Source organism: Diadema antillarum, unplaced genomic scaffold, assembly GCF_040938485.1.
Source record: "Diadema antillarum isolate AM-2024a unplaced genomic scaffold, OU_Dant_1.0 seq00000348_RagTag, whole genome shotgun sequence".
Lineage (NCBI taxonomy): Eukaryota > Metazoa > Echinodermata > Echinoidea > Diadematoida > Diadematidae > Diadema > Diadema antillarum.
Window position 1 is genome coordinate 572,515 of NW_027271358.1, and position 25,790 is coordinate 598,304.

Below are 25,790 nucleotides of genomic sequence, written 5' to 3' on the forward strand. Positions count from 1 at the left end.
ACATTTTTCTTTTTTTAGAATTTTTAGAAAATTGCAACATGATAAGTAAATATTGCTAAATTCTTCAACTGAGAAGAGTTTATAGTATCAAAAAGTTCTGACATGTGCAAAGCACTTGGAAACCTTATCTTACAGAACTCTTGAGGCTGATATGTATGTCTCTCCTTTTGAAAATAAGGGCAAACAAAAATATAGTGAAATTCATCCCCTATGTGAGAAGACAAGCAGAGTGTGCACTGCATATCAAAATGTGATGTGTTCGCATTAAATTGACCTTTGTTTACAGTTAATTTATGTGATCTACACCAAAATCTGCATAAAAGTAAAAGCATCAGACTTATTAAGGGTGAATAGGTAGTTTTCAATTTCATGGTTGCTTTTAAACATTCTATAATTTGTGCAAATATGATTTGACCACACTGCAACTCCATTCCTGACTAGAAATATCACTCTTAATTTTAGCACAGAATTATGAACATTCAAGCCCAATCCAGTGTTTTTATTTTGGCCTAGCCAAACATTGAATACACCAGCTTGATTTAATGTGTCTTAAATAAATTCTAACCATGAGGGGGTAAAGTAGATAAAGCAAAAAGAAGATATAGATTAAGATATAAATAAAGAAGGGCAGAATGAAGAGCCATAACCTTAAGCAGAGTCTGTGGGTTTTCCATCTGCCCTCTATGAAACAGTTTGGCTTTACCACACCAACCCGACACCAGAGTTGCGTTACCAGAAAGAAGATGGAGACAGACTTCCCCCACTGAACATCACGGCCGTTTCCACGCAGTGGGGGGCAAAGTTGTCTTTCAGTGGCCACTGGCGACGGTGCTCGTAACACGACAGTAGCGCAGGAAGTGGAAAAAGATGTTCATGACGAAAGCCCACAGGTTGCGCGCCAGCTGGGATCGGGCGAGGAGGAACCTCCAGATGATCACGAGGAGGAAGGTGTTGAACATCCAGCGGATGTTGCGAAGCCTGTGGGAGAAGACCAGAATGACACAAAAGTTTGCCTCGGTGACGTAAGCCCTTTAAGCTACTGCGTATACGGACCTGGAGGAGCTGTATGAAATACATGGAATTTGAGAATCTGGTACAGAAAGGGATAAACAATGCAGCTCTCACAACCATCATTCATATGATTACTGGAGATGGCATATATTTTGCGCTCAAGCATTTTTGTGAGTTGGGTGCTACTACAGTGAAAACATAGTTCTGGTAAGGGTTTGAGAACCCGTCTTGCACCATTTAATATTTGCTTGCAATATATCGAAAGAGTCTACCAAGAAACTTTCATACCTGGCTGACGCAATTTGCCGGGATGATGAGTTGTTTTGGAGTATTTTGAGGTCAAAAATAAAAGTCAGTATTATTCTAGAAGAATCCAGGCTAACTCGGTCTCAGGGACAACTCGGCCCTATTTCAGACAATTTACACGCAATTCGTGAGCGCCATATTCTATACATACAAACCTGTAGGCGCACATTCATTTTTGTATGCACGTACTTGTACATTTTGGAGCAAAATTCGACTATTCTGCAGGCGTAGTAGAACTATGTTTTACCTTTAACTCTAATCTTGACATGAACTCAACATGTATTCGTACATATCTCAATCCATTGCTGTGATCATGAGTGCAAATTTAATCAGTCGCTAAAATGTCAGGAAGTCCTGATTTGCAGAAAATTAGACTTGCCGGATATATGGCGTATACAGTACCTCATCATCGGAGGCAGTAACACATCCTTTTAATACTTTATTCCAACTGCAAAATGAAGAGAAATGAGCTGAGAAAATCTATCTATCCATTGTGGAGTGAACTGACCACACAGTGATACTGTCTCTGATAATAGCAGTCAAATGAATGAAAAAAGGCATAAAATATCAAATCACATGAAGAATCGGGAAGATGCATTTCTAGCATTTGAATGTCTGCAATCAGAGAAGCACATTATCCTACTAGTGCTGAAAAACTAGCTACTGACAGTTACCTGATCAAAACATTACATCAATCTCACTATTAGCCTTGAAACATTAAGAGAATAAGACTCAAATATGACTTTTATGGACTCTGGCTGCGTTGATCAACTTCTTCATGTTTGAAACATGTTTCAGTACCAACTATCAATAGCCTTTGCAAATGCCTTTCGGGTTGCATTTCTCAAGTTGTTGCCTTCATCAACTCTATCATGAGTTGAGTGGGAGGAAGGCCTTGTCATTGCATTGCTCCAATGTGCAGTTTGACCCAAGGAGCGGAGATGTGTAGTTGGCAGTGGTTGGCGTGGCTGAGCGAAACAACTTTGTGTTTGTAAACTCTACAGCAACGCATTTCTGGTTCAAATGCGTTTGTGATGGTACTTTTTTTAGAATTTCAGAAATGCATTTCTAACTCCATAATCAAAACAACTTTGTGTTTTATCAATGCCCAAAACTCCCTGAAAGTTGTTTGGAAATCTTAATTCTACACCAGAAGTGGAGATATGAATTTGGAGATATAAATTAGTCTCTCTTGAATAGTGTGAAAGAGCTGTAGATTCTCTAGTGAATGTTTTCCAGGGGATTGAGGACAATCCTTCCATTTTGTTGGGAAAACTAGCAGTTGAGCAGCATTTTACAACATACTAAAATAACATAGATGGCACACTGGCATCAAATGGTAGTAGCTTTCCTTGTAGATGCACGATTGTAACTAGATCATCACTGATATATTGCTGCTGAGTAGTGACATTGAAACTCACTCCATCTTTCAACATGTCTTCATCCCATGTAAAATACTCACATCCTGATGTGTCCTCTAGCTGACGGGAGGCTGTTCATATCTTCATTGAGGACGAATCGTTTGGTCCCCACGCAGAAAGCCTCCAGGAAAGACGGCCAGTGAAGCGGCCTGACGTCGATGAAGTATGTCTGTACAGAGAATATCACAAGAAAGCTTTATAGATTGCAAAGATCACAGGTGAAGATGCGTCAAGCACAAAATCCATCTTGACAGTAAACAAACTGCAAACGTACAATCTTCAAAAATTAGTAGCATAAATTTTGGATGATAATAAATCTGCATGGGTCTGTCACACGAAAGTTTGAAATGGTATCAGAAGAAAATAATCATTGTCACATGCTATTTCAGATTCAATTTTAGAAACACAAACCAAAATATACATTGTATTGCAATGAAGCTCACACTTTTAAGCACACATTAGTAAGTGCAAACAAGTGCAATAATTTGTCTCGCCCATTCGCATACAAGAAATTGTACGCAAATGGGATATAACAGATAAAAAAAGAAATATAACAGATAAAAAGAGATATAAAAGGGTAAAAACTTATGGCAAAAAAGAAACATGCCATAAAAACTCAACATTGGGCTCTAAAAGTTTGTTGACCCCTGCTTGTGACCTTTGACCTTGTGGTGATCATCCACTCCCCACGGGACATCTACCATCCAAGTTTAGTCACAAATGGAGTTATGAATCAAAAGTTATGACCCATAATAGAAACACGCCATAAAAACTTAACATTGGGCTCTAAAAGTTCGTTGACCCCTGCTTGTGACCTTTGACCTTGTGGTGATCATCCACTCCCCACGGGACATCTACCATCCAAGTTTAGTCACAAATGGAGTTATGGATCAAAAGTTATGACCCATAATAGAAACGCGCCATAAAAACTTAACATTGGGCTCTAAAAGTTCGTTGACCCCTGCCTGTGACCTTTGACCTTGTGGTGATCATCCATTCCCCAAGGGACATCTACCATCCGAGTTTAGTCACAAATGGAGTTATGGATCACAAGTTATCACCCATAATAGAAATGCGCCATAAAAACTTAACATTGGGCTCTAAAAGTTCGTTGACCCCTGCCTGTGAGCTTTGACCTTGAGGTGACCTCCATATACGGTAACATGTGAAACTTTGTATGACCCCTCTTCCCTCGAAGTTTGACTGCAATTGAAGCCCAGAGTAAAGAGTTATTGAAGTTTTTGTAGCGTTACGGACGGATGACGGACGGACGACGGACAGACGGACGATGGACGGACGGACGACGGATGGACGGACGACCGACGGACAGACGCCACAGGCGATCCCTTAGTCTCCCCACACCTCCGGTGGGCTCGACAAAAAGTAGCATCTATGTTTTCTACACAGTAGGGCTACAAACCTCTGCAGATCACAAAACATAAGGCACAGACAAAATATAATTCGATAGCAAACATATTTTGGTTCAAAACTGGGAAAATTTAACTCACTAAACATGCTAAATTAAAAGACAAACTACATAGTGTTGAAAAAGACAGTTGGCAGTATCACCAGATCCAAATGACGATGATGATCCACAGAATTTGTACAGCGCCATATCGAAACATTCAAAGGTGCAGACTCCTCCAAGAGAGTTAGCAATTGAATGCTTGAGTGAGGCTTTGAAGTGATCCAGTTTGTCAATTTCATGGAGAAAAGATGGGAGGGAGTCAAATGACATCAGCTAATACAATTGTCATCCAAGATTGAACCTTCTACTATGGGCTACGAAACAAATCCAGTGAGGAGTGAAGGGAAAGAGGGGGTTAAGAGGGAGTGAGGACTAACCTTTCTATCTTCCTCACTCATGGCGGCTGAGAGTGCTGCTGTGTTCTGATTGGTCCACTCCCACATGTTGGTAGTGAAGTACTTGAGTGTGTGCACCATCTTCCTGATCTTTGAGTTCAATCTTGCCATCCTGAAAATAAAAAGAAAAGGCAGGTGAGATCAATAGAAAACATGATAATGCTATATGTGACCCTGCATCACAAAACCAACAAAAAGTCACCAGACATGGGTTTTTAGTTAAGGGCAGTTTCTGAAAAAGCAGACTTTAAGCTTTACAATGATGTAGAGCTCAATTGAAATGGACTCTCCTAACCTATCTAAATATTGGAAAGAATGCATAGACTCTGGAAAAGTGTGAACTGAGAAAAAAGGCTCTGAAGTACATGCAGGGTCTATCTGTCTACCAAGCGCTTAATCTTTACCAAACCATGCTAGCTGGGCGATGAATGGGACAAAAAACAGGATGTAAACCACTGGAGCAACAACAATGAAGTTATTATTATATAGATTAAATTGAAATTGAGCATGCTCTATCAACACATTCTGTCCATGATTAATGCCAACTTTCAAAGCAGTAGCATTATCCCTTCAAAAGTTATCAGACTTGAAAATGAAGAGTGTGCAAAGGATTATCAAGAAATGAAAAGGGGCCTCTAAGACATACCTGGTCTCACTACTCTACAAAAAAAGGGTTGTAGAAAAACTGCTGAAAATGTATTTTCCCATCCATTTTATGATCCCAAACTTAATATTGAATAAAGAAAATGTAGAAGAAGGGTAGCTCTTTCAGAAAATATGAAAAACTTAATATTGACTTGGTTGACCCGTTTCACCTTTTTTGAGTCCTCACTTAAAATCAAGGGGTGCAACTTTTTGTTTGTTTTGTGGTGCACTGTCACATATAATTTACACAAAATAATGAAAAAAAAAATCAGCATATATTTTAGAATATAAGCATCATCTTATGATTCCATACCATAAAACAGCTCACAATAATTGTAACACACAAAGATTAGTTTCTATGGTATAACAGCTGTGCAACAAATAATGTGAATTATCCCTGTCTTTAGCAGTAAGACTGCAAAAGAGCCAGGTGCTTTATAACATAAACCCAGTTTAGCACAGAAATTGTTTGATTTTCTCAGTGAGTATGATCCTTCTCTATCCCTGTAATTTCTATACTCTTACATATTTCTACAGTTACACAAGATCCAAATATTAAAGCAATAACTATCAGTGTGTCTTGGTAAATGAACAACTGATGTCTCACAGGCCTTTGTAACTGATGATGAAAATGTCACATTATACGCATATACGCAAATGTTGTCGTATGTAAAGTCCTTTGAAGCCGCAGACTTACATAGGTTTCTTGCCCCTTAGCCTCAGGTAGCAGTCAATGAGATAAGCAGGGATTTTGGCACCAACCATGTTGAAGTACTCAAAGGTCATCCTGGATAAAAAGGAAGAAAATATGTGAAACAGATGTCAACAAACACGAGAACTCAAATTTATGGCATTCCTGCACTGAATTGTTTCATTGCAACTGAATGACAAATTGCCCGACATCAATAAGCACTGAAATGATAAGTGTTTTAGTAGTAGCCATGAGAAAAAAAATCATGGGCGTACATACTCGAGCAGGATTCAAACCTGCGACCTCCTAATCACCAGACAGGCATCTCATCCACTAGACCACCGAGCTTCCGCCAAACAGCCAATGTTGGTTCTTATCCTTACAGTAAGCAGCAGCCATTGTGTAATTATTTTGATTGATGAAATTCTGCATCAAGTTGTTTGTATTGCAACTGATTGACAAATTGCCTTAAATCGACATAAAAGAACACTAAATTGATCAGTGTTTTAGTAGTAGCCATGATAAAAAAATAAAAAAAATCATGGGCATACATACTTGTGCCGGATTTGAACCTACAACCTCTTGTATGGCCATGATTTCTTTCATCATGGCTACTACTCAAACACTGATCACTACAGTGCTTATTTACGTCGATGTACGGCAATTTGTCCATCAGTGGCAAACCTGAGAACTGTCTACACGCATGCTGGGCTGCCAGAATTCACACATCAACATCAGGAGATTCCAGAAAGATGCCCAAGAGATACTTGTGTGCTACCTGTATCTCAATAGGCAAGAAATAAATCCCAGTGCAAGGAAACTTTGATATTCAATTGTTGGGACATGGAGAGATATTTCAGTTTTCAGGGAGTCTTCTATAGAATCAGGGAGACTTGGTAGCTCTGCTCACAACTCAAAAGGGGGATTCACACGTACATAAATTAACAGGTTACAAAGCTCGAGATTTGCAGTGCGATTGCAAGCTCGAGTTTTTTGCACATGTGGACACAAAAAGCCCACAAATTAGTGCGGTCAGTACCTATGGTACTGCGACGCTAAACCCAAGAAATATTTTGCTTATTTCTGAATTAACATGCTAATTTGCCCCGCGGTGACGGTGTGAATGGTTGACCAAATAAGCTCAAGATTTCATACCCCATCATTCACAGCACACTGATGCATGTTAAAGGTAATAATTATTATACCCTCTGCCTTCTAAAAGAGGGAAATGACATATCAAGTGCTCTTCTAATATCATAAGAGAAAATTGTAAATATGTTTATTGTCTAAATATTTTCTTTATACAATTCTACACATTTGACATCACAAGCTATAGTAATCTTCTCATCCAATGATCGTGGCGCTGAAACTTCAAAATTCACAACTTTTGAAAGAATTGTCCAATTTTCCACAAATTTTCACTGATGTGTTCTACTAATATATTGCTGCATTCTCTCAATTCCCATGTGTATGAAGGTGGATTTGTCCTTTAAGAGTGGCTCACTTGCCAACATCATTTGTAATCATATCTAAACAAAGAACAAGATAGAATTAAACTCTACTGCTCCCTGACAACACACAACCACAAACTCAGCTCACACAATAATTGTATATCAATTGCCAGAATCTATAGATGTATATTTTTTCTCTGCTGTTACATAAAAAATTTATTGCTTTTCTTTGTCTGCATATCCATAAGGATAATGATAATCAAGCCAAATAAATGTTTCACTGAGCAAAATATATTTAGATTTCTATAAAGATATTTCTAACATTTGTATAAAATTGTTCATAAATTGGTGCACAACAGAAGCGAGCTTGCAGGAAATGAAGAGTAAATTGGTTACGGAGATTACGATGATTCTTACGGGTTCATGGTGAAGCCTGCACTGGGCCGTCTGAACACCTTCTCCAGTGGAACCCTGTTGTACAAGTCCGGAACCATTTCTGCCAAAGTACAAACAAAATTATTTCCCTAAAAGAAAATGCACTACTCCACTTACAGCTTCTATACTAAACGGTAGTAATACGTTCCTCTTCAATAAAATAAACATTGAATCATTAGTCAATGGAGTGAGGCTTACTTTCAATATTTTGCAAACTTACCTGGTATACACTTTTTTTTTACCTGGTATACACTTACTTTATGATACATTGTGATGTAATTCATGCATTTGACTTTGTAATATGCAGACATGGACTGCTTTTCGGGGCATGGTTGATATTAGTTGCTGAACGGATCTAAACTCCATGCTATGACCTGAGGAGCTTATAATAATACCAGTAAAATATATGTTTCTGCTGGAAAAGGAGAAATATTAAAGGTGAATGAATGAATGAATGAATGCATGACTGACTGACTGACTGACTGACTGACTGATTGACTGACTGACTGACTGATTGAATGACTGACTGACTGACTGATTGAATGACTGACTGATTGATTGACTGACTGACTGACTGACTGATTGACTGACTGACTGACTGACTGATTGACTGACTGACTGACTGACTGAATGACTGACTGATTGATAGACTGACTGACTGACTGACTGATTGACTGACTGACTGATTGACTGACTGACTGATTAACTGACTGACTGACTGATTAATTGGCTGACTGATTGACTGACTGATTGACTGACTGACTGACTGACTAACTGGCTGACTGACTGACTGAATGATTGAATGACTGACTGATTGACTGACTGATTGACTGATTGACTGACTGACTGATTGAATGACTGATTGACTGATTGACTGACTGATTGACCGATTGACTGACTGACTGATTGACTGATTGATTGACTGATTGACTGACTGATTGACTGACTGATTGACTGACTGATTGACTGACTGATTGACTGACTGATTGACTGACTGACTGATTGACTGACTGATTGACTGACTGATTGACTGACTGATTGACTGAATGACTGACTGAATGACTGACTGACTGACTGACTGACTGACTAACTGGCTGACTGATTGACTGAATGATTGAATGACTGACTGATTGACTGACTGACTGACTAACTGACTGACTGATTGACCGATTGACTGACTGACTGATTGACTGACTGATTGACTGATTGATTGACTGATTGATTGACTGATTGACTGACTGATTGACTGACTGAGTGATTGACTGACTGGCTGACTGGCTGAATGATTGACTGACTGACTGACTAACTGACTGACTGATTGACAGACTGACTGACTGACTGAATGAATGACTGACTGGCTGAATGATTGACTGACTGTCTGACTAACTGACTGACTGATTGATTGACTGACTGATTGACTGACTGATTGACTGAGTGACTGACAGACTGACAGACTGACTGATTGACTGATTGACTGACTGACTGATTGACAGATTGATTAACTGACTGACTGACTGACTGACTGGATAGATGGATGGATGGATGGATGGATGAATGCAGTGGTAGATACAGGAGGGCGCACCAGGCGTGCACTCCCCCTCGGCACAGAAGCCCCCCCCCCCCCCCCCCTTTTTTTTCTTTTTGCTTGTCAGCTGATTAAACCCGGAAGTGGCACCAGAGATATTTTTTGCTCACCCCCCTTACGGAATTCCTGGATCCACCCCTGGAATGAATGAATGAATGAATTAATTTTCACTGCAGTCACTCACTTATAGTACTCATGTGGGCTGGGTTCACTGGGCTTGTGACACAATGATACACTGGGATTGAGGGAGGTCTGTAGAAAGAGATGGTACAATACACAGAGATATTCATTGATAATGTCCCTTGCTCAGCAACACCATATTCAAGGACTCATGGTACTTCATAAATTTCTCTACTTGTGCAAGAAAGAAACAATAACAACATTACATTTCTGGTGCTAACATAAATATCACAGTCATTGAACCCTGCTAGACACTGTAGAATATCATTGTTAATATATTTAATTACAAGATTAATTCTAATATCATCTTCATGTATTTACACTTCCTATTCATGGAGCATCAACTGGACCACAAATCATACTCAAAATTAATCATGCTCACTTGAACAGAATCATGACAATGATCTACTGTCAAACCTGTCAATAGCGGCCACCCAAGGGAGATGAAAAAAGGTGGCCATTATAGACAGGTGGCCACCATAGACAGGTTCTTTAACATGCTTTTTCTCTTGAAGGGAATTGTTTCTAGTGGTCATACAGGGCCTACGGCAGGTGGCCGCTATAGACAGGTGGTTGCTAAAACAGGTTTGACTGTAAAAGATCACACAGGCCATTCAGCATGGCAACACAACAATGACGATATTTTCGCTTCCTTTACTATTTGATCAACTATTTCTACATATCCATCAGAATGACAACAAAATGATGTTCATATTATTATGCTCAAAGTGAATTATTTCATCCAGCATTCAGGCAATATAATCTAGCTGACTGTGATCTGACAAAAGATGTCTAGTTTATGATAAACTGAGAAAAACAAATTGTCGACGACAAACGCTACAGGGCTACACATCACTCACTTTTGAACTCCCGTCTGCCATGTTGCTGCAATCATCATGTTGACCACAAAGTCCACTGGTGAGAAATCAACGATGGCTTCAACATCACCTATCATCATACGCAGGAGTCCCTTGCCAACCTGAGGTGGGATTGAAAACAGAGTTATGAGAAGTCTCATCAGACACTGTGGAGTATCGATATATAAAGATTGAAGCATACCTTCGTCTATACTGCTATCTATTAAAAGATGGATGTAAGGAAAGATGTGTCTCCAGCAAAAGATCCTGGTATCAAAATCAACATTACACAACAGATTATCGGAAATTAAATAAAAATCCACTTTAAATATATTCAAGTTGTATGTTCAAGAGCATGATATGATTAAAACCAATCCAAAGCTGTAAAAGATTTTTCTTTTCTTAAACAAGGCAAATATAATGGAGTTATATTATCAGCATTATGCTTCACTGAAATGCTCATTGAACCTAACTTGATATGGATCTGTACTAAAGTTAACTAATACACATCCACTGAGCATTCAAGTTTGCAATAAACAATACAAAGACATCATCAACTTTGTTGTACTGTAGAGCAAGATTTGTATTCGCAGCAATAAATTTTCACAAATTGGAGCCAACAGCCTTTTGCACAGCATGAAATTTTCGCGAATTGCCACTGGCATTCAATTCATACAGTGTAGACAAAAACTTTCATGTGCATATAAATTTAACAAATCTTGGCTCTTGCAAAATTCACAAAATTAGAATGCATGTGAACATTCCCAATTAACAGTAATTATCATCAGTCATGATCACAATCACTATCATCACTGCACATGTTGAATGTTTATGTCTCTTGTCCATTTTCAAATATGTGACCGTGCATCACAAAACGAACATAAAGTCGCATACACTGATTTTGTGTGAGGACTAAAAACAGGTGAAATTGGTCAACCGAGCCGATCTTGACTTTTTCATATTTTCTGAAAGAGCAAGTCTTCTTCTACATTATGCTGAAATTTGGGCTCATAAAACGGGCAGGAAAGTGTGTTTTCTATCAGTTTATCTCGAACATTTTTTGGCAAAATAATGTGATGAAGTGTGTCTTTAGAGTCCTCTTTTCATCTCTTAAAAACCTTGTACACACTCTCCACTTTCAACTCCTATAACTTTTGAAAGGATGATGCTATTGCTTTGAAAGTTGGCATTAATTTAGGACAGAGTGTGTTAATAAGGCATAATTTCAGTTTGATCTGATAATCCCTTCATTGTTGCTACTCCAGTGGTTTACATCCTGTTTTTTGTCCCATTCATCGCACAGCCAGCACGGCTTCGTAAAGATTAAGCGCTTGAATAGACACTGTATTTCAGAGCCTCTTTTCTCAGTTCATACTTTTCCTGAGTGTGTGCTTTCTTTCCAATATCTAGATAGGTTAGGAAAGTCCATTTGATTTGAGTTATACATCATTTCGAAGCTTAAACTCCGCTCGTTCAGAATATGCCCTTAACTAAAATTTCATGTCTGGCGACTTTTTGTTTGTTTTGTGGTGCAGGGTCACAAATATTTTTCTATACCCATCTATCTACATGTATATCTCTGCTGGGGTTTTTTCTCAATTTGTCCACCAATATCTCCTTTATGCCTTTCTTTTTCACTCTCTCTTTCAATCAGTAAATCAAATCAATTAATCAAACCTTGCATTACTTACAGCAATGAAAAGTCCACTTGGTCCATTGAAGTTGTCAATCCATCCCTGAAAAGCAGGAAGAATGTAATCCACATGAATGAGTTGAGGTTTCCTTCGGATTAGGTTCTCACCAAACATAAATGTGATGCACAACATTTTTAATACAGTAACAACAGGCTCTTTTTATCCAGTACTCATTCTTGTATCCACAGTAGAGTTTTCTGGACAAGGGTATGGTAGTGACTGGCTGAAAGTTTGTTTGTTTGTTTGTTTGTTTGATTTTTTTGACAAAAATATGCCAAAAGGATTGTAAACAAAAAGAATACAAAAACACTGTCCAAATCATATCCTGCCATTCGGATGTTGTTCCCCCCCCCCCCCCCCCTCAAAAAAAAAAAAAAAAAAAAAAAATCATACTTTCGACTTACCACAAGGTGGACATGGAATGACAAAATAATGATAAAAATAACCAGATCTAGAAACTTGTCAAGACTGACAAATCAAGTGATCCATTACATGCAGAAATTATTCTGAGCTCTGACCATAATTCACATAGCCCAGACAGAATCAGCTCAAGAGGTCGGTATTTCATGAAATGACTCAAGTAAAATAAAACACAACCATAACATAAACACAGATCCATTTTCACTTCTAAGCACTTTGAGCACTTCAGTGGATATAGCACTATATAAATAATCATTATTATTATTATTATTAATCATGTGTGTGCAAAATATGGGGGTGATAAGGCAAGCGCTTTACTAATTTGCACAGCTAGGGTGATATTTGTGCAAAAAAAAATATTATGAAATGAAAACAAAAGCAAAAACATGGATCATTTCATAAATATATATGAAATGATCTGGTACATGTAACACGGTCTATATGTGAGCAATAAAAGGGGGAGATATGGTATATACTAAAACACAATAAAGAATGAAGTATTTTTCACCTCTGAACCTAGTTTTGCACAATCAAGATCTGAGCAAAAAAGTCATCATTTCATGAAATGATCCATGTAACACGGTCTATGTGTATTGATGGGAGCAATAGGGCATGCATTAACTAAAGATTCTGGATGACCACAGCCGAGATGGTGTCTGACAAAGCATGCAGTTGTTATGCTATTATATGATTAAACATAAGTGTGCAAAATATGGGGATGATAGGGCCTGCTGTTCTTGAGGTTTTGCAAATAAAGTGGCAGAAAAAAAGAAAAAATAAGGTTACGCTGAAAAGTAGAATTAACAAAAAACTCTCAACAAAAAATTTGAAAAAATATAGTTTCGAATGGAAAATGAGATGTAACTCAAGAAAAGGGGGAAAATGCAGGGGGAAAACAAAAGAAAACAACCCATGAGCCTCAAACCCCCGGACCTCAAGCAGGATACAATGTAGGTTCCACATTTACACCAATAAGGTGTCTCTCTATCACACACCTCTTTACACACACGATACATACTGTGCATTCATCATCAACACCTCAATTTTTTCTTTTAAAACCTTTCACTCTTGGACCTGGAATATCCGTACTCTCCACGGCACGAGTGACACGAAATCAAATGCCCGGGGCGACGTACAGCCCTCCTCTGCAAAGAACTTGCCCATTTCAACATCAACGTAGCAGCCTTAAGCAAGACTAGGCTACCCAGAGAGGACAACATCAGATAAGCTGGTTCCACATACACCATCTTTTGGAAAGGGGAAAATCGTAATAAACCATGCATCCATGGAGTTGGCTTTGGCATCAAAACGCAACTTGCAGACCAACACAGACTTGTCCCAATTGCCGTCAGTGAATGCCTAATCGCTGTTTGAATCACACTTATTCGAGACAGATTCCTATATGCTGATTTCAGTGTAGGCCCCTACCCTCACATCTGTAGATGATGTCAAGGCCTTGTTCTACAACTTGCTGGATCGTACTATTGAATAGTCTCAGCACTTGACAAACTCAGTGTGCTATTAAATAGACTTTAATGCCAGAGTCGGTCATGATCACTGTCTGTGGAATGGCATTCTTGTTCATAACAGCATTGGGAAGTGCAATGCCAATGGTCAGCTCCTCCTAGACCTTTGCGCTGAATAGGAACTCTTCATTGCCAATTCCCTATTTTGTCTCCCTACGCGACAGAAGACGACCTGGAAACACCCCCAGTCCAAACACTGGCACACCCTCAGTCACGTCCTGACAAGATCCAGGGATAGACAAGATGAATGCATCACGCGTTTCAAGTCTGGTACAGACAACTTTCATCCCAGGTCACTTTTACGATGTGGCTTACGGATGCTTTGGGATGAATCCCACAAGGATTGGAACAATCATCCCCCACTATTCCCACTGATTGCCACTGATCAGTTACTAGCCATTGCCTTTAAAGACCAAGACCCTGATCCAACCTGCACCAGGCCAGGACAACTGTCCACCCTAAAACATCAGCATCAATGACCACACCCTAGACTGTCCACCCACAAACATCAGCACCAATGACCACACCCTAGACTGTCCACCCACACACATCAGCACCAATGACCACACCCTAGACTGTCCACCCACAAACATCAGCATCAATGACCACACCCTAGACTGTCCACCCACAAACATCAGCACCAATGACCACACCCTAGACTGTCCACCCACACACATCAGCACCAATGACCACACCCTAGACTGTCCACCCACAAACATCAGCATCAATGACCACACCCTAGACTGTCCACCCACAAACATCAGCATTAATGACCACACCCTAGACTATCCACCCAAAAACATCAGCATCAATGACCAAGCCCTAGAAGAAGTTGAACACATCTATTATCTTGGAAGCATTCTTTCAAACATCACCACATGTGAAAAGGATGTGGAGAATCAGATCAAGGCAGCCCACTCCGCCTTCAGTAGACTCAGAAGATGTGTTTCCCTCAATCACATATTGACCACCCCGACAAAGATCATAGTCTTCCATGCAAGTGTCCTATCTACTCTTCTCTATGCTTGTGAGACCTGGACGTTGTACCACCATGATATCAAGCACCTTGAACACTCCAAGCAATCCAAGCTAGACAGATCCTCAATATTGGATGGGAAGATCACATTACCAACAATGAGGTTCTTAGCCACATCGTACTACCAAGCACGGAAGCCCCCATTCTTCGCCATTGTCTCCGCTGGGTAGGTCATATTCAGCATATGTAGCCCTCCCGTCCCTGAAAGATCATGCTCTACAGAGAACTTACAACTGGAACATGACCAGAGGAGGGCTAAAATTCCATTTTAGAGATCAGCTCAAATAGACCCTGGCTCAAACTAACATCCAGCTCTCCTCATGGGAACAGATTACCATGGACAGGACAGTGTGGAGAACTGCCATCTGTAATGGAACCAGCTCCTTCTAACAGAACGGAGAACAAGGAGATAAAGCGCAGAAGAAGAAAAGAGCGTCTCCAACATCCTCGATCTGCACCAACCCTCACTTGCGAATCCTGCACAAGTCTCTTTCACCACCGGCTTGTACTCCACAGTAACATTCTTTATAAACATCAGCCGATGAGACAGCACAGAAACTGACAAACCCAATGCTTGAATATGAGCTGGAGGCCAGGAGCAGATGACGGCAATTGCACAATATCTCCCTACAATTGAAGCCAGGTTTCACTTTCGACCGATTTTTTCAACATGATCCCAACATCCAATAAAAAAAAAGGGGGGCACATTTCCGATAGTGCAAAATGCTAGCTACAACACATCAAAGTTTGGGAGAAATTCAAGGAAGGATAAGTGAGCTGGTGCTTGATAAACACAATCACGTCAATAGGCATTTTGAGAAATATGGTCTGCACATTTAAAATGGTCAAATTTGACAAGGTTACCTTCAATCAATTTTTTTCGAGGTGATGACGTCATCCAATTTAAAATCGGAGGTTATGTACCTGAAAGAGAATTTAACAAGCTACAACATACTGAAATCTGGCTGAAAATCAGAGCTTGATGATTGGGGTACGTTAAAATTTTAATGCATGTTTACGCGTGCGTTCATCACTGCAAAAAATTTATTTTAATGACATGAATGGGTAGAGCTTGACTTGAACTACATGACATGTAAATTTCATTGAAACTTTCCATTTCGTTAAGGAGATATATTGAGAACGTGGTTTTAGATCACGACATTAGACTGATTGTATTTAGGGCAAGATACATATACAACGCAAGTTTGAAGTTGAAAATCGAAGAACCTTTTGAGTCAACCTCGACACAAGAATTGAAAAAAAAAATGATATAAACAAGAAAGAAAATACAGAAAGTGATCAGAGATCAGTCACAGATCGCCATATGATATCAATTTATAAAGCACAGAACCTACATTGTATATCATTCACATATCATCAGCTGAGAACTAGAAGGCTGCTACCACATTCTAAGATTTCAGCATGTAGTATTAAGAAATAAAAATGAAATAATCAATTTTCATGAAACAAAAATTTTAATAAATCAAAAAAGGGTAGAATGACTGTCTATTGTTCCAAATATTGGGCTAAATAGTGCCCTTGTGGTTTTGATTTTCAACATCTTAATGAAATGAAAATAATTTAAAGAGGAGATCAAGCTCTACAATGAGATATTGTACGAGCTGAAATTTTCGCGGTGGTTTTATTTTCGCGAATTTCGCGAATCGCCTTTGAACCGTGAAAATAACAACATGCAAAAATAACAACGCGCTAATAAGTAAATTCAGTTAGACCTTCACAACCGCGAAATTAACAACACGCTAAAATGTCCTCCAAGTAGCAATTCGCGAAAATATCTGTACGCGAAAATTTCAGCTCATACAGTACCAATAACTAAATATCCCCCCTCCCTTGCAATAAAGCGCTTTTGGTTCTCAGTCAATAATACATTCTCCTATGATGAAAGACCTTCTGATGTGCTTAACAATAATGCACAATTAAATGGAAAAAAAGGGTTTTACTGACACTGCAATTCAGGATTTCCTGATTTCTAATGGTAAGTTACATGTATTCCTCAGTTTGGGAGCTGCTACAGACAAATGCTTGGTCTCCTATATGGACCTACCACATGCATGGACTGTGAACAAAGGTCTTTTTTGATCCCATCATCACCACCGCCACCTGAATATGTGCATCTTAATGAGTACATTTAGACGTTTGAACAATGACAATTGTGTAATTGTGCATTGTCACTGACAAAAGAACCATTTTCCCTCATTTCGGTCCTATTTGGCTGAGGTGCCTTTTCAGATTCAACTGCCTTTGAATAAACATCAATGATGGGGAGCAGCAAACCTCAAACAAGGACAATTTTGTGTCACAAAATTGGTAATTACTGAAGTGAACACTTGCGGCTACGCATGTAATGTCCCTGAATAGCGAGACAAGCATGTCGTCTCCTGTTACCGTCCATGTTTACTCTGAAACAATGTGCGACAAATGGGAAAAAAATAGATTACAAAGCACAGTCAACCTGCCTAATTCTAATTACTTTCTCTTGTAAAGTACTTGTTTTTTGCAAATGCAATTGCTTAAGCGATGATTTCGCAATATACACTACAAATGCACATCCATCTTTTTTATTTAAGAGAGTTATCATCTTCTGCGCATGTAGTTTTTAGATTTCTCAAAGTGCCGTCTTGTTTTTATCTAGGCTGGCTGTCGGTGGAAAAGACTGGATCAAAGCAGGAAAGCATGTTCAAAATGTTTTTTGTAACGCTTTTGGCAGAAACAGGTGAACGAATCAAATAACGAGCGATGAATGTCCAAGTGTGTGGTAGGTCCATGGGTCTCCTGATGTGATCTTTGTTTTACATAATGGGATTTGTAAGAGAAGGGCATCTTAAGAACTGCACAGATTAAGGGTTCTGTGAGATTTAATTCAATTTAATTTAATTTAGTTAAGCAATGCAACTAGGGCCTTGGCTAGTGAGTGCCTTGTATGCAATTAGCACGAGCTTAAATCATATTTATTAGCTGTGAGATGAGAAGCTAGTGCAGCAAGTGTAGCTCTCTACGAAAAGAAATCGAGCAAAGTTACAAATTCCTTTAAACACTTCAATTTTTGTGCACCAAGTAGCATTATAAACACATTGATCAATTTTCAAGACTTACAGGAAAAGGTTCTTTCCACGATGCTACAACGATCGACGGTCGTGTGATGCAAATTGGCAACCCCCTGCCCTCCTCCACCACAATGTATTCAGCCAGGGCCTTGGTGAAGGTGTATGTGTTGGGCCGCTTCCCAAGCAGCTTGGGCGTTAACATCTCCACCATGTCCTCCGACATCCATCTGGTACATCAGGAGTGAAGAGACAAAATGCACTTTTAAAGTTGTTTTTTTTTTTTAATCACGAACCATTCTCTGATAAAGAAATAGCACTGTACATGTACTTCATAACTGCAGTTTTTGAGATATGACAGTATACTTTGCTGTAGTCACATATTTCATAGCTTAAATCAAGAGAACATAAATACAACTTTATTCATTAGTCAGATGACACTGCTACCAAAAAGACCACTAAAATTTGAACATGGCATCATTATTTTCTAACAGGATATTGTGACACAACCATGATCCAAATTCCTCAAACACAGTGCCATATATCATGAGATTGGGTTTGTTTCTCTTTTTTTAAAGACTGGTACATGCAACCCAAAAAGAACAAACTTTCCTTCATTTAAACAAGTTGTGCAAGCCTATTACAGGCATATTAAAGGCATAAACAGCTTAGCGCAAAATTTCATACCCTCTTTGTTCAAATCTTCTCCCCTTTTTCTCTCACACAAGCATGAAAAATTGTAGAGAATGATGTTTGCAAATATTGTACTCACCTGTATTACCTATATTGCATTAACAATTGTATAAATTAGATTCTCCATAGTACCTACTAATATTAGAGTGTACATCGCTACAACTTAAGATTCCACAGCTTGATCCTTGTTGAGATAATTCTGTAGTAGTTGGTAGAAGATGGTGAGGAGGAGGGGGAGGAAGAAGAAGAAGAAGAAGAGGCGGAGGAGGAGGATTAAGAGAAAGAGGACTACAAAGGAAATGATCTCTGGAAGACTCATTTGATAGCATCAAGAAGTAGAAGAAGGAAGAGGGGAGGGGAGAAGGGGAGGAAGAGGAAAAAGAGGAGGAGGAGGAGGAGAACGAAGAGGAAGAAGAGGAGGAGGAGGAGGAAGAGGAGGAGGAGGAGGAGAAGGAGGAGGAGGAGAAGGAAGAGGAAGAAGATGAAGAGGAGGAGGGAGATGCTACAAAGGCAATGATCTCTGGAAGACTCACTTGATAGCATGAAGGAGTAGAAGAAGGACGAGGATAAGAAGGAGGAGGAAGAAGGAGGAAGAGGAGAAGGAAAAAGAGGAGGAGGAGGAGGAGAAGAAGAAGACGAGGAGGGGAAGAGGAGGAAGAAGAGGAGGGGAAAGAAGAAGAAAAAGAAGAGGAGGAGGAAAGGAGTAGGAAGAGGAGGAGGAGGAAGAGAAGGAGGAGGAAGAAGAAGATGAAGAGGAGGAGGAGGGGAAGGACTGCAAAGGCAACGATCTCTAGAAGACTCACTCAACAGCATCAAGGAGTAGGAGTAGAAGGAGTAGAAGGAGGAGGGGGAGGGGGAGAAGGAGGAGGAAGAGGAGGAGGAGGAGGAGGAGGAATAGAAGGACTAAAAGGGGAGGAGGATGATTATAAATGCAACAATCTCTGGAAGACTCACTCGACAGCATCAAGAATCTTGTATGGGTCAACTGGTGGTGGGTACACAACCTCGTCAATCTTTGATCTGTCACAGTTAGCGTAGGCGGTAGAGACATGTTGCAGTACCTTCAAAAAAAGATATAGCAAGAGTGTAAACATCTCAGATCACTTAATGCCTATTGAAACTAATCCACACAATTTTGATAAGATTGTGAGTTTCCGTAATTCCCCTCACTTTGGAGCAAACACAGTATTAAACCATGTCAAAAAGCCTTCCACTAAGACCAGCTCAAGTCGGCTGTAAGGCAGTTAAGGTTTGTTCTTTACACTGTTTTCACTAATACGTATGACACAAGCATTTATACGTGTCTATCCCAAATCTCAACCTATTGATGCTGTTACAGCTGCTAGTGCAAAGCTCTCCTAGTCTTGTTCAAGGGGGAGAAATGGCGAGATGAAAAAAAAACAAACAAACAAACTGCAAAACCTGCCAACGGCCTTTTTGAATGCTCTCTGCATGAGCAAATGTAAGAGAACGTATGAAGATCCATTCAGTTGTGGTATGGCATCCTTTATAAATCATGGTGGCAATACTAGTACTTGAAATGAATGTTTATACATACAAGTACATACAATGCATTCTTGCTCATCCTCCAAAATAGAATTGCAAGACTATTCCATCATGTAAATTCAAATCAATTTCTAATGTTACTCTTTATGCAAAGCAGATAAGAAAATATATTCAAGAATGGTCAAACTCGCATGACCTAAGTAAAGGGCTTTACTTTCACAGCCACTGACAACTTGACAGAGAAAATTCAATCTTCTCTTTCATAAGAATTGTTAACAATTTCAACAATATGTTGCCTGTGCATAATGCTTTCCTTGGAAAAAATCTTTCTCCTTGATGCAAATTTTCCTGTCAACACTTAACTTGTTTTATATTCCATTTACCTGTAATTTCTTCATTCCCCTGCACAGCTGAATGATTTTCCTCGTAGCATGAACGTTGAGTCTCAACGACAACCTTCAAGACAATAAACCATAAGAAAAACAAATTTACGTCATAAACAATTCTGCTGGTCAAAATTTGCTGTCTTTGCTTGAAAAAGAAACGTACAAAAGATCAAATCCTAGTGGGGAGGGGGCATATCTTTTCCTTCACTCTCTCAATTTCTTCAGCATGTAATATTTTGGGGATCATTACTACAACTATTTTTTGCAAATTACAGCATTTGAACATGTGTAATTACATGCTGGCTTGAAATTGGCACATCAAAGGTTTTCTGGTCTCTCTACACTCATCCATGTTTATGTAAGCCAGGATAGCACTACACATACACATAGCTGAACAGCAAACGATGGAAAACAAGGAAAAGTAGAAATTACGCGGTGCGTAACATATGTCCCCGCCGGAAGTAGCATTTTGTAACAAAATGTGCAATATAGGTCAAAAATCAAGGTCAAAGGTCAAAGAAGTCAAAGGTCAAAATTCTGTGTAGAAGTTTTGAAGCCCTCACCTAGTGCCATCACATAAAGCAAACGGAATCGAAATTGGGTTAGAAATGGCGAAGGAGTAGCATTCTGTAGCCAATGTACAATATAGGTCAAAAATCAAGGTCAAAGGTCAAAGAAGACAAAGGTCAAAATTCTGTGTAGAAGTTTTGAAGCCCTCACCTAGTGCCATCATATAAAGCAAACGGAATCGAAATCGGGTTAAAAATGGCGAAGGAGTAGCATTCTGTAGCAAAATGCACAATATAGGTCAAAAATCAAGGTCAAAGGTCAAAGAAGTCAAAGGTCAAAATTCTGTGTAGAAGTTTTGAAGCCCTCAACTAGTGCCATCACATAAAGCAAACGGAATCGAAATCGGGTTAGAAATGGCGAAGGAGTAGCATTTTGTAGCAAAATGTACAATATAGGTCAAAAATCAAGGTCAAAGGTCAAAGAAGTCAAAGGTCAAAATTCTGTGTAGAAGTTTTGAAGCCCTCACCTAGTGCCATCACATAAAGCAAACGGAATCGAAATCGGGTTAGAAATGGCGAAGGAGTAGCATTTTGTAGCAAAATGTACAATATAGGTCAAAAAATCAAGGTCAAAGGTCAAAGAAGTCAAAGGTCAAAATTCTGTGTAGAAGTTTTGAAGCCCTCACCTAGTGCCATCACATAAAGCAAACGGAATCGAAATCGGGTTAGAAATGGCGAAGGAGTAGCATTTTGTAGCAAAATGTACAATATAGGTCAAAGGTCAAGGTCAAAGGTCACGACTGAAATTCTGTGTAGAAGTTTCAAAGCTCCCATGTAGTGCTATCATATAAAGCAAACAGAATCAAAATTGGCTCATAAATGACAGAGAAGTAGCAAATTGAAGATTTTGATCACACACGGACGCACACACGGACACACGGACGGACGGACGGACGGACACACGGACGGACACACGGACACACACACGTACGGAGCCCGTTTCATAGTCCCCTGCTCGAACTCGTTCGGCGGGGACAATTAAACTTTGTTTCCTTTGTGATTCCATAGCAGCAAGATTGAGTCAGTCAAGATTCTTTATCTTGTCTTAGCCAGATTTTTTGAAGGTCATCGACTTTCCTCAGTGAGTGTAAAAAGGTAACGAACTTTTCCATCATTCAATCTTTTCTTGTTTTTGTATACTTTTTTTTTTCAACAGTGGTCATTGCTCTATGCCTTTAACAAAGTGGATGAAAGACAGATCAAAGACTTTATCGTTCAAAGACATCCACCTATGTCCCCATTATGTGAAGTCTGCATTGGTACAATAACTTCGAGTTCTGCACTAATCCGAAGATCACAGAGCAACTGCCTATCCTGAATGAATATAAGATTGTGGAGGTGCAGATATTCAGGGGCAGAATATTTATATTGAATGAGAGTTGATTTGAATGGGCACCAGACATGTATGATGTCATCTATTGTACTGGATTGTCTTTATAGAATTAATTGAGTGCAACACAAAAATTGAAAGGACAACTCCAAGTTAATCACTGTGCTACTTCAGGCTTGCCTGCCATGGCAATGACAGGGTAGTCTGCATGGTAAATTTAAAAGTATTTATGATGTATACTGCAAATTATTGGAGAAAAGTAAAATTGGAGTGATAAACCAGATATTGATTGTCATTTCATTTTCTACAGTGTCAAAGCCGTAATCACATTTCAAGAGTGGGTGTATATAATAATTTTATGTGTTATACCCTGAGCTAGATACAAAATGTACAATCAATGAAATAAGATTATTAGACTTCAACTGTTTCCATAGAATGATCTTCTCCATACTGGAAATTACCTTTACTATAATTCTGGCTGCTTAAAAAGAGTTTTTCAAAGAAATGCAAACTTCTTTAATATGAGTTCATGCTAAAATTAATGTAACTGTACATGTAATTGGAAGTTTTATCAATCAAGTTTGCATCATTGTAATCAATTCCTTGGCTGATTAATATACCTGTATAATACAAGTGAACGAGATTCAATCTCTGACTGCAGGGCATGTCAAAAATACATGAATTTGTTGAAAGTCTCACAAAAATGCATTGACTTTATTCCAACAGCATTGCTGAAAACTACATGGATTTTAAACATGTAAGCATCCTGTTCATATTTTGCAAGCTTGCTTGCCCCAACATGCGAGTTAAATAGACTTACGACAACTTCTCATCGAATCGGACGGTTGCAGCGAGATGGAACACAAGTTCTACCTCCTCTTGTAGAAGTTTGATGTCCGCTTCACTGAGCAACAGATCTGGTTCAGTCAGATCACTCTCTATGGGGACTAGTTTGGACTTGAAGTTTGGCTGGGCAGCTCGGACATTGTCAAACAACTGCAAAGTTCCAGACAGAAAGGGCAAATCTCCAGAGAAATAAAAACAAAGTATGTGCAAGAAATGGACTGTGTACAATTAACTTGCAACAGTTTTTTCAAACTTTTTCTTTCTTTTGCAGATGACAATAAACCATTTCATCACTGGCAGATACGCTAACATATGTTTGTGTCACTGGCACTATCTGAGATAAACACATGCCAAGACAAGAAAATATGAGCATCAAAACTAATTTCAGTAACATTTTCACGTGAATAAACCGGCTAAATCTTTTCAGTGTTCTCAATTAGGTTTGTAAGAATAAATATCCTTCAAATACCGGTATTTAAAAGTACCCAAACTTTGAATGTCATGACCTTTACCAAAGTTGTGAAACATTGTTACCCTTTATTTCCTTTCTGTCTGATTGTAAGTAATAATGACTGCAAAATGTGATTGGTGATGATGAACTATATATCTTGATTTATACTAATGCCACAGTAATAATTTGGATGCATACCACGCAGGAGGTAATCTCGTCAATGCGAGCTGCCGCCCGTTGGCCAGACTTGGGCCGGATGAGGAGGAAAACCTTCTTGATGTCAGGACAGCATCTCATTAGCTTCTCCAGCATCACCTTGCCAATGAAACCTGTGGAGCCGGTAACCATCAGGGTCTTGCCAGCGTAGAAGTCGGCGATGGAGCAGTGGGCCATGCCGCCTGTGGTGGTTGGGGTGCTTAGCTTCTGAAATAAAAAATAATAAAAAATTGCAAAAAATGCATGCATTCTGTCACTTGAGGAACAGAACAGACAACAACTAAAAAGTCAGGAAAAGAGAGCATGACACATGTTGAATACAACAAACACACTCTTTGGAACCATTTCCAGTTGGGATTGTTCAGAAGAGTTGTGTGTATCTGGATTGCAAATACATTATCATTTGAGGTAAAGGATTAGGAAAATAAGTAGGGGGCCTAATGCCTGAATAATCAAACGAAAGAGAATCCTGCAAATTTTTATTTTTATGAAAAGTACAAATTTCCTTGACTTGTTTCAACTGACACATGGGGGGGAGGGGGGCGATATATTCCATCTTCTGGTACTCTCTCAAAGAGGCAAAGTCAAGCAATTGTAAGTAGGTTGCAATTCAAATAAAATATCTTGGGCAAAGTTCAAGTTTGGGATCTCATCACTGTTGGGTATAAGGCCCACTTTATTTTATTTATTTTTATTATTATTTTTTTGGGGGGGTATAAAATCAACTCTAACAAAAGAGGGCAGAAGATGCCACTAACATAACCGAACTACAGGTTCTCTTGACCTCCACAAACATGACTGAGCAAATTATCACAACTGGAGTGCTGGAGTTGTACACCTTCCAGTCACAAGCTCACATAGCAAAATGGGGGTATGAGGACAATGTCAATGCCATGGCCAGCGTGGGTAAGGGGACAGCTCTTTGTCTCCTGAAGCCGTGGTCACAACTCGCCGTACTTGCAAGTGCGTGCTGTCTACTTGCAAAAACGTGGGCAAAATTTGGGGATCCGTACGTAGTAAGTACCGCCTCAGTACGGATTTTGGAGCACGCAGACACGCCGTAGCACTTTTAGGACACGAGGAACTTTCGCTGCGTTCGGGCTACGGATTCACCCTAAGTGCGGGCAACGTACGTGCCCTCTACAGCGAACGTGCGTACAATGCACTGACTCCGTGCGTCTTTTAAAATTTTCCCACCGTCACTTGCTCGACGGACGGCGCACGTAGCACGTACGTGTTGAGCACGTAATAAGTGCACAGCCCGTGCTTTTTCGACACTTCCCTGAGTTCAACTGTTCAATAGAGCACGCAGACCGTACCGAACTTGCCGAATAAGCACCTGCTCCGCACTTAAAACGCAAGTTGTGCGCAGTGATTTCTGCAATGTACATGAGCCGAGCCGACGGAAGAGTATCATCATTTCGTCTCCAAGATGTCCTGATGTTGGCAATTATATATTCATACTGTTCTATTTCACCTACTGGGCAGAAATGCCCTGTAAGGATTATGGGATCAAAAAATCGCATACACAGAAAAAATGATTGTTATATCACTAGAAAGGGCACATAAGACAACGTCAAAAACTGCTTGAATAAGCAAAGCATATAGAA

General features: G+C 39.4%; 1 protein-coding gene across 1 annotated transcript; it reads right to left on the reverse strand.

Annotated features, from left to right (window-relative positions):
* Positions 1-224: 224 nt before the first annotated feature.
* LOC139731004 (fatty acyl-CoA reductase 1-like) lies at positions 225-24,382 on the reverse strand. The gene is made up of 13 exons (XM_071641879.1): positions 24,163-24,382; positions 23,488-23,663; positions 20,766-20,838; positions 19,831-19,937; positions 18,236-18,413; positions 12,137-12,181; positions 10,449-10,567; positions 9,593-9,660; positions 7,806-7,884; positions 5,944-6,033; positions 4,584-4,713; positions 2,780-2,907; positions 225-978 (listed from the first exon to the last, which is right to left on the reverse strand). Exons 1-13 carry the CDS (start codon positions 24,355-24,357, stop codon positions 810-812), a joined length of 1,557 nt encoding a protein of 518 aa, XP_071497980.1. The 5' UTR covers positions 24,358-24,382; the 3' UTR covers positions 225-809.
* Between the last annotated feature and the right edge of the window lie 1,408 nt (positions 24,383-25,790).